The sequence below is a fragment of the Schistocerca serialis genome, chromosome 1 (genome assembly GCF_023864345.2).
Source record: "Schistocerca serialis cubense isolate TAMUIC-IGC-003099 chromosome 1, iqSchSeri2.2, whole genome shotgun sequence".
NCBI classification, from domain to species: domain Eukaryota; kingdom Metazoa; phylum Arthropoda; class Insecta; order Orthoptera; family Acrididae; genus Schistocerca; species Schistocerca serialis.
The window spans coordinates 620,269,013-620,279,309 of record NC_064638.1 but is presented as its reverse complement, the minus strand read 5'-3'; the positions used below and the strand labels follow the sequence as shown (position 1 = coordinate 620,279,309).

At 36.0% G+C, this 10,297-nt stretch overlaps 1 protein-coding gene across 1 annotated transcript in view; it reads right to left on the bottom strand.

Annotated features, from left to right (window-relative positions):
* Positions 1 to 3,556: 3,556 nt before the first annotated feature.
* LOC126478137 (serine/threonine-protein kinase unc-51) overlaps positions 3,557 to 10,297 on the bottom strand; it is a 171,557-nt gene continuing 164,816 nt past the window's right edge. Inside the window, exons 20-21 of the mRNA XM_050103676.1 lie at positions 8,551 to 8,686; positions 3,557 to 4,597 (exon numbers count right to left, since the gene is read on the bottom strand). Of these exons, the coding sequence (XP_049959633.1) occupies positions 4,533 to 4,597; positions 8,551 to 8,686 (201 nt within the window). The 3' untranslated portion in view covers positions 3,557 to 4,532. The remainder of the gene's footprint in view (positions 4,598 to 8,550; positions 8,687 to 10,297) is intronic.

Genomic DNA, 10,297 nt, shown 5'->3' with positions numbered 1-10,297 from the left:
CAAGCTATATGAGACAGGCAAAATACCATCAAACTTCCAGAAGAATATAATAATCCAGATTACAAAGAAAGCAGGTGCTGACAGGTGTAAAAATTACCAAATTATCAATTTAATAAATCACAGTTGCAGAATACTAACACGAATTCTTTACAGACGAATGGAAGAACTGGTAGAAGTCGACCTCGGAGAAGATCAGTTTGGATTCTGTAGGAATGTAGCAACATGTGAGGCAATACTGACCCTACAATTTATCTTAGTAGTTGGGTTAAGGAAAGGAAAACCTACATTTATAGCACTTGTAGACTTAAGACAGTTATAGAGTTGAGGGCCACGAAAGTGGAGGAAATAAAAACCTCGAGATTTGTTGATGACATTATAATTCTGTCAGAGACAGCAAAGGTCTGGGAAGAACAGCTGAGCATTTATGGTGTGTGTGTGTGTGTGTGTGTGTGTGTGTGTGTGTGTGTGTGTGTGTGTACTTAAAGTAGTAAATGAGTTTTATTATTTGGGAAGCAAAATATCTGATAATGGTCGAAGTAGGGAGGATATAAAATGTAGACTGGCAATTGCAAGAATAGCGTTTCTGAATAAGAGAAATTTGTTAACATCGAGCATAAATTTAAGTGTCAGGACATCTTTTCTTAAAGTATTTGTACAACCTGTATATAATATCCCACAAACGAGGAAACATGTTAGATCATGTGTTCACATGATATATAACAAATGAAACAAGATAAAACCAGAGAGACAAAAATAAATGGTTACTCATTTTCTGTGCACGCAAAGTAACATATTACATAAATAAACTTGACCGTACCAAACAGAGGTAAGGTGTAGCAAAATTGGGGGCAGGCGGGAGGTGGCGGAGGAGGAGGAGGAGATGTTTTGCTGTGTATAGAACCAATGCAGTGGAAAACTGTAGCGCCTTACAATAATTTGAAACCGAAATAACAAAAATTTAGAATGGAAGTAAATACATTTGGAACTTTGCTTTTCATGTTACTGATACTGTATGGTCATGGTATTTAAATTGAAGTCACTCTTCCGTAATGGATTGTGCGGTCCGTATTTTTAAGACCTAAACCTCAGCACACAATCTGGTATGCTGTTTTCAGTCACAAAGGAATTTATTTATTGTTTCGATATAAATTGACTGTGGCTGGTCTATTTGTGTACCAAGATATATAAAAATAAGGAAAGTTATGATACTGTGCAATAATTACATAAAACAAAAGTTTGATAAGGAAATGTACAGCCACTGCTCAATTCTCTTACACTTAATTTTAAAAACTCTGAAAATGAAATGGTACTCACTTTGTTAGCAAGTGAAATAATCATAGTTAGCAACAGATGCATAAAAACCTTGGTAGAGAAAACTTTCAGGTTCATCTTTTAAGAGCAACATTCTAAAATACCGTAGATGCTGAAAGCAGCAGCAAAACACCCAGTGCAGGTGACATAACATTATACGAAGATCTTAACAGGAGAGTGCTCCAAATTAAAGAGTAGCTGTAGTGCAGAAATAAGAACTGAGATCTAAAAGAAACAACAAAGATACAATTTTAGCAGGAAGTGAAAATCAAGCTGGAAAATTTGAATCGGTAGTTAGAAAAAAGAAAATTCAAATAAACTGAAAATTAGAAGTATCATAAACAGTTGGAATTTGCAAATTCAGGAAAGCAGTTCCACAGTAAAATAAGTTACTGAACCATGGACATGAATATTACTTCCCATAATCATAGACTCTATAGAGTAGTTTATACCTACAGTGAATTAGAAGCAATTGTTAACATCCCAGGTGCATTCTGTTAATATGACATATTTATAATGTAGTTCCCCGTCATGTGGATTCATAGCTAAGTGTGTGGGTCAGCATAAAAATTTAAAGGTCCAGAGTTCAATCCCCAACTGATTCTGACATTTATTTATCTTTGTCATATTTTGCTCCTTTCACCTGAAATAACGATTGGTATGTGTGAAAAACGTCATGTTGCACCACAGATCAGAGTCAATGTCAAACTGTAGGTTTTCACATAACTGATTGGGCCAGTTTAAAGGTTGAAGGATGGCAAGGAGACACAACCTCCAATAGAAAAGTGCTTAGTAAAGCAATGCAACATTCAAACCAATCTTCAGACTAAGGACAGCTTTTACTGTAGTCCCTTTCTCAAATGCTCTCTGTTTCTTACATTAATGCTGTCTTATAATACTTATGTATAATGTTCCATCTTCTCCCCAATCCAGTTTCATTCTAACAACTCTTCTAAAATCAGCACAGTATTTGTATTTCTTGCTACTGTCTGCATATCTTTTGCTTTCTATATTTTGTTCTGTCTCAGTTTTTTAGTTCATCAATTACATTTTATTACACTTTTGGTGATAACTGACAGGCAATAGTTTCATTTTCTTGTCCATCAACTCTGTCACCTCAGACAAGTACAAAACTCAGGTGTTGTCTGAACACACTGCTTTTGCCCCCCCCCCCCCTTTGTTGTATTGATTTACGTATCAAAAGATTCAAATTTCTGGATAATATGGCTGGTACATATACAGGCTGATATAAATAATTACTGTAGCTCCAACATGTCACTTCCTTACTGCAAGGTAATTAGTATGTCAAACGTACAGTGCACACAAAAAAGAATAGATGGAAAAATTTTATTTATAAATGACTGACCTCTACGTTTATCAGTCTATGGGTATAGGAAAACGGAAAAGATAACAGCTAGTGCACATAATTATAATGAGTTGTATCACACAAATTGTTAAGGCACGGTAGGTAGGCTTGTTGTAAAATATTGCAACTTAAAATAAGTACTGAAGATTTTGTTAAAACTTGGGCAATGTTTTTCTTGTCTTATATAACAATACAACATTAGAATTAAATGGTGATATCATCTAACAGAGCTTCCATCCATTACTGATGAGGAAAAAAAGGGGGAGAGGTCTTGTCACAAACTCAGCAAATTCAAACTGTACTGTAACCAACACACACTATTTATGATCATAAGACGCACCTTTGATTTCATATGTACCACTGATAGTTCTGTCTTAGTTAGCTTTGGAACTATTTCTTTCTCCTTGAACTCATTTCAAAAATGCTTTTTCAAGTTTCGATAATTACTGAATTTGTGTGCAGATTTCTGCAACCACACAGATGAAGTTCTGATATTACTTTCACAATGTACAGTGTGCATAATAATCAGTTTTCCAACCTGATATGTAGTTAGAACTTTTCCATATCCTCCTGCCACAGGAAATATTTAGTGTATGCTAATAATTGTAACAGCTAATAACTTGATAATTTTGAAGAGATTGAAACTTAGATATTTACACCAACACAAATGTAACTTAAAGTTTTCCAATAAAACTGCAGAGTTGTCATACTAGGTCTTTTTTCCTACCACACACTAAATACTTCATAACTCGAGCATCGAGCAGCTGCGACAGCTAAGGTTCTGATGGCAACAGTGTTAGTGATGGCATCTAGTATATATGACAAACACAGGAAAACATGCAGAAATAAAGAGGAAGGAGTAACAGGTAACATCAAATATGAAGTAAGTAATATGAAATTTATAATGTTATCTTTGTCCTGACTAGCATAGCAAGTTCAACAGAAAATTAAGTTTTTCTACGCATCAGAAAGATTATTCAAGGAATACTAATTAAATATGCTAATTTGGGCTGAATAGTTGAACACAGATTCACTTAATATTGATATAAAATTTGTTCTATTGGCGATAAAATTACAATCATTCACATTATCACAATAATTTAATTTATACAATGTCTAAAAATAAATATGGAATTTAAAAACTTGTAATACTACATGTTTTACAAGATTCAAAGGGAACATTTTATCAATGGACTAAGTAATAGAGGAATTCTTATTTGTATTGTGTTTTCTTTTATAAGTTACATTTAAACATCAAAACCCTATTACATATTTCCAGGCTTACTCACCATGCTTCCATAATCTCCAAATTTTACATACACATTCTCAGTAAGACACAGTTCTTTGTGAATTGATATTCAGAATCTTGCCATAAAATTACAATAGTAATGTGAAGCTCATATATTTCAAAGTAAACTTTTAGAAATGTGTGATTATTTACACAGCTCTTGTAGTTACACAAATAGCCCGTTTAATGGTGACATCCCCTCCACATACTCTGCTTTCAAACTATTATCACGTTACTGCAAATACTTCTTTGCACAGCTATTTAGATTTTATTTTTTACATATATGTACATATGCACATTGATGCACACACTACAATTATTCAATTGTACAAAAGACAACCGATACACTTCCTGTAACATACACAAATACATTAGCATTAAGTGTCCATGTTTTACATTTATAAAACCATTTGCTCTACAACAGCAGTAAAAAAATGTTATGTCCATTCAACGCAACAGCACAGTTGAATAGTTTTTGCACTGTCAGCTGCCAAACCTTCAGGTACCGGAATGATCCATTTGTTTCTTGAATGGGACAAAATGGAATATCCACACAAACTGGTTAGGTCAAGTAGAGTAAATGTAGCCTTGCTGTTGTAGGACGAATAACCTTTTCTCAACAGCATCTTTGTCTGTAAGAGATGGTAGACTTATTAACTGTTATTTGAGGAAAGGAAGTACCTCACTACAGCCTTATGTTTGTTTCTACAAAGCAATGTTAAAGATTGTTAAGGTTAAAAAAAAAAAAACACAGGAAAGAGAATTGCTCCAACATTACAATACAGTATTAAATAATTAGCAGTAGCTGTTTTCCACATAATTACTTCCTACTTGATGTATATAATGGGGAAAAAGAATTACCAGTTCCACAATCATCTACTGAAAAGTGAAATGTTGCTGTTATGAAAAGACAAAGAACTTGATATTCTTGGCATGGTTGGTTGGTTGGTTTGGGGGAGGGGATCGAACAGTGAGGCATTGGTCCCATCGGATTAGGGATTGAAGTTGGCTGCACCCTTTCAAAGGAACCATCCTAGCACATGCCTGAAGCGATTTAGGGAAGTCATGGAAAACCTAAATTAGAATGGCTGGAAGTGGATATGACACGTCGTCCTCCCGAAACGCGAATCCAGTACACTAGCCACTGCACCACCTTGTTCGGTTTGTTGGCACATTATGAGTACTGTGAGGAAAAGTGATATGCATTTCGTTCTTCTTCATAGAATTATAGAAGATGCATACTGGAAATATTAATAAAAATACAAATGTTTAGATTGATTAAACTGTTTAGATTGGTTAAACTGTGAGCATTTGACGAAAACATTCATAACTATTACACCAATACACATTTCTCTCTTTTGATGGTGTTCAGTAAAGCCCCCACCTTGCGTTCCAGGTTACAAGTCCATCATCAAGAACACCAACAATTAATACCACAAAGTTATTACAGCCTAGTGGGGGCACAGTGCCCAGAGAAAACAGTGGCCATGTGTATTTTTTTGTGTACAAGTTGTGCGTGTATATTTATTTATTCATCCAGGGATCATCTCACATTGATATCAGATTTGCCATCATAATACGGTGAACATAAACAGCTAACACTGTACATACACACAGAATATATAATTAAGTGTATATCCAATTACATTATATTTTCAAAAATTGATTATTTTCAACAATATATAAGTATGTTTTCATGAGGCTAGCACACGTGTGTGTGTGTGTGTGTGTGTGTGTGTGTGTGTGTGTGTGTAGGGGGGCACATATAGCAATAAATGCTAATCCATATCCTTACAATATTCTATCACATTTAAGAATAATGTGTGTGTTCTGTATTATCATTAAGTTGTTGTTAGAATATTAGCTTGTAATATATGTAGAATATCTGTTTTTATGTGTAACAGAACAATAACATCACATTAACAAGTGTTGCTCTAGATTATGGACTCAATCTGAAACCTATTTTGTAAAAAAATAATGGTCTCTACAAAACAAACCCAAAATGCATTGAAATGAATTCAATCTGTCAGTATAATGGAAATTTCCTTTTCTATCATTATTGGCACAGCTTCAATAATACATTTTCTTTGCAAGGTTCTGCTTTTTATTTGACAGCTCTCTCAATTTCTTCTCCTATTTTCTTATAATGTCTTGAGATTTTAGTTCTAAAAGGCTTGAGTTCCTGGCTGTCTTTAGTGTTTATGTTCTTCTTCTTCTTCTTCTTCATATCCCATCACTCTTTTTCGTATGCAGATTTTTCTGCTAGTATTATGTAATCTGCACTATTGACTACAATTTCTAAATTTATATAATTCTTAATTTGTTTAGGCCACTGTTAGACATGTCATGCTTTTGTAAATATTTATAAGTCTTTTTTTCCAATTCTACATATTTTACAACATAATTACTGGTTTGTCATATAGGTAAACATACCAACAACAGAAAAGAAGAAAACAGAATTCACTATGCCTCAAATCATAAAGAGTGCTTATTAATATTATTATTGTTATTAAACTGGAACTGACACGATGTGATGCCACAATATGTTACAAATATACTTAAAAAACCTCATCATGAAGGAATTATTTGAATGGGCTGGAAATACTGGTACATTCTGTGAGTCCATCTTTATGCGTATGGTTGTGGGACCTCAGCTGCTCAGTATAAAATGTTGAATCAAAACACCTTTCACCTGTCAAAATTTCCAATTGTTATTTTATTTTAGCAACCAGTTGCGGCATTTCATCACGCTATCTTCAGGCCTAGATGACATTTAAGAAGAATCCCACCTCTGGTCCAGTCAAAAACATGGGCCAGCATTCAGTGACTGGTACCTGCAGATTTTTGACACAGCGATCCCTTCAATCATCACTTGCCGACTGTTAGACAAACATTCCAAAACATTTTTTATTTGAAATCGAGAGATGTTACGTACATGCACAGATAAACAAATGACTACAGTTTCAGAAAAAATGGATGATTTATTCAAGAGAAAGAGCTTCACAAATTGAATAAGTCAACAATGCAATGGTCCATGTCTGGCCTTTGTGCAAGCAATTGTTTGATTTGGCATTGATAGAGTAGTTGGACGCCTTGCTGAGGGAAATCATGCCAAATTCTGTCCAATTGACTTGTTAGATTGTCAAAATTCCAAACTGGTTGGAGAATCCCACCAATAATGCTCCAAATGTTCACAATTAGGGAGAGATTCGGCAACTTTTCTGGGCAAGGAACAGCTTGGCAAGCACGAAGAAAAGCATTAGAAACTCTTCTCATGTGTGGGTGGGTATTATCTTGCTGAAATGTAAGCCCACGATGGCTTGCCATGAATGGCAACAAAACGGGTGTCGACAAATTGCTGTGCTGTAAGGGTGCTGTAGATGACAAGCAAAGAGGTCATGGCAGCCCAGATATCAGGCCATTTGCTGGCGACAATCAGGTTGGTATACCACAGCTGTCTGGAGCGTCTCCAGACATTTCTTTGGCCTGTAATCACATTGACTGGAGTAGAACTGTTTTCATTGATTAGTCCACTTCAAATGAGCCCCGATTACCAGCTAAGCCTTGTCTGGAGACTCTCTGGCCAGCAGTTGGATACAATCTGACAGTCGCCCTCCATCCACCCTGACAAACAGGAGCGACGGTCTGCTGTGTCATTTCTTTTCCAGTAGGACCCCTTTAGTTGTCATCTGCAGCATCCTTACAGCAAAGCAGTATGTTGACGATGTTCTACACCCGATTTTGTTGTCCTTTACGATAAGTCACCCTGTGTTCACATTTCAGGAGATAATGCCTGCTCCCACATGGCAAGAGTTTCTAGTGCTTGTCTTTGTGCTTCCCAAACCTAACTTGGCCAGCAAGGTCGCCAAATCTCCCCCAGATGAGAACGTTTGGAACATTATTGTTAGGGTCCTTCAACCAGTTCAGGATTTTGATGATCTAACATGCCAATTGGACAGAATTTGGCACAATATCCCTCAGAAGGATATCCAACAACACTGTCAATCAGTGCCAAACGCAATAACTGCATGCGTAAGGGCTGGAGGGGACTGACACATTAGTGACTTGCTTAATTTGTGACACTCTTTCTCTTGAATAAATCATGCAGTTTCCTTGAAATTGTAATAATTGGTTTGTCTGTATATGTGCATTGCATCTAGTAATTTCTATCCCATTCAGATAATATCTTTGTAGTGCAATTTTTTTCTCTTTTACTAGAGTGTATAAAAACACAAAAGTTGTGGCACAGAATATCACTCGTTCTTATGTATTCATAAATGGTTAAGCTACACATTTAAGTAGATGTTCTGTAGAAAACATACTTCGTCTTATGAACAGAAATGAATTTCCTTTTATCTTGGAACAATAAAAAATATACTTTCCACAACATCAAAGGCTCTAGAAATTTAAATTACTTCCTTGGTAACAAGACAATGGGTTAGATTAAAAATATTCTTGAAGATGTCGATGGTTTATCCCCCCCCCAAATGGCAACATAGTTATTCCATCAGTTGTTACATCAAATACAAATGAATCATCAGTCAGAAAAATTACTATAAATACAAGAAAAATAGAAACTACTTACACTTTGTTAATAAAGCTCTATCTTGTTGGTGGCTCACTTGTTGTGAAAGGCTATGCAGTAAGATCTGAGCCGTCTGGTAACGCTGAAAGCATTCTTCAGGCTGGCCGAAAAGCTCATCAAGCGCCGCTGACTGGCACTGAATCATGAAAACATCCATATTCTATCAACAAAACGGCTGTATGTGTGTGAAGGAACAAATTACAGATAGGGAGTTATGCCATCACAATATTAAAATTATGTCATTAGTACATTTGATTTAAGCATAAAATATAATAATAAAGTCACAAATGAAGCCTAAAAATTACTGGAAAAAAATGATGCTCAAATAATAACAAAGATGACACTACTGTAATTTCCATAAAAGCTGTAACAGCTGTCACTGGAGAGATACTTGCAAGTTGTTGTTGTTGTTGTTGTTGTTGTTGTTGTTGTGGTCTTCAGCCCCGAGACTGGTTTGTTGCAGCTCTCCATGCTACTCTATCCAGTGCAACTTGCAAGTTAGCTCACCCTAATAGTTCATAATAATTGAGTGCGGTCTTCATAAGGAAATGAAAGTAAAAATGTATTGTTAAAAAAAGTTTAGATTCAGTTTTTTTTTCTCTCCAGTGAGAAGGTACAGACGTGTAATACAGCAACATGTCTTGCAAGTTTGATAAGCTCGCATTTGCCACCAAGTTTCCAGCACTCTGGCCAACCCCCCCCCCCCCCCCCTCCCCTCCCCCCCTGACCTGTAAGCTTTGCAACAAGGAAGGTTTTTCTGAGTGAAAAGCAATTTTTTTATATTATAAGAAGTTAATTGTAGTAGCTGCAATGTAATCTTTATTTACTTGTGTATGGATATTTCTGCACAGCAAGCTTGCCTGTTTCGGTTTACAATGCCATTTTCAAAAGCATCAACGGGTGTTGTGAATAGTGCATCTTATATACTCCTTACTTCTGATCAAAACCATTATTTTTACTTACATCTTGGTGGAGTTGACAATCATATGGCATCCAGGGGCCAACTGTTAGCTGTCTGTTATGAAACAATACAGAGTGTCTCAAAAAGAATTATCCGATTTAAAAAAAAAATTATAACTATACAACTATTACGTTATTTAAGATATGTATGTGAACAATGTACAGTTGGAAAGATCAACCTCTCAAGTTTTACACGGTTCCCACTAGGTAGCAGCAGTGTGCAACCACTTCAGTTCTAGTAAAAATTGTGTCGGGACAACAGTAAGAATTTTGTGTTCTACAATTTGCGCAGTGTGAGTCAGTAATAACTGTTCAGCATGACTTTTGTACTAGGCATGGTGTGAATCATCGTACAGCACAGAGCATTAGATGAAAGCATGAACAATTCCAAGAAACAGGTTGCGTGTGTAAACGCAAATCACCAGGTTGTCCCCATGTGTCTGACACAGACGGCAAATGCATTTGCCAAAGTTACACAAGGAGTCCACAGAAATCTGGAAAGATGAAACATCAATGTGAGAATATGGGGTACAGAACAATCACATGAAGTTGTACAACATGAGACGGACTCTCCAAAATTTAATGCGTTTTGTGCAGTTTCATGGGAAAAGGAGTATGGTCCACTTCTCTTAGCTGAGAACACTGTTACAGGAAGCATATACAGTATCTCGATATGCTTGAGAACTTTATTTTCCCACAGTTGGAGACTGATCCAAATGACTTCATTTACCAACAGGATGGGGGCCGCGACATTGGCATCTGGAAGTGCGGGAATTTTTAAATCAAC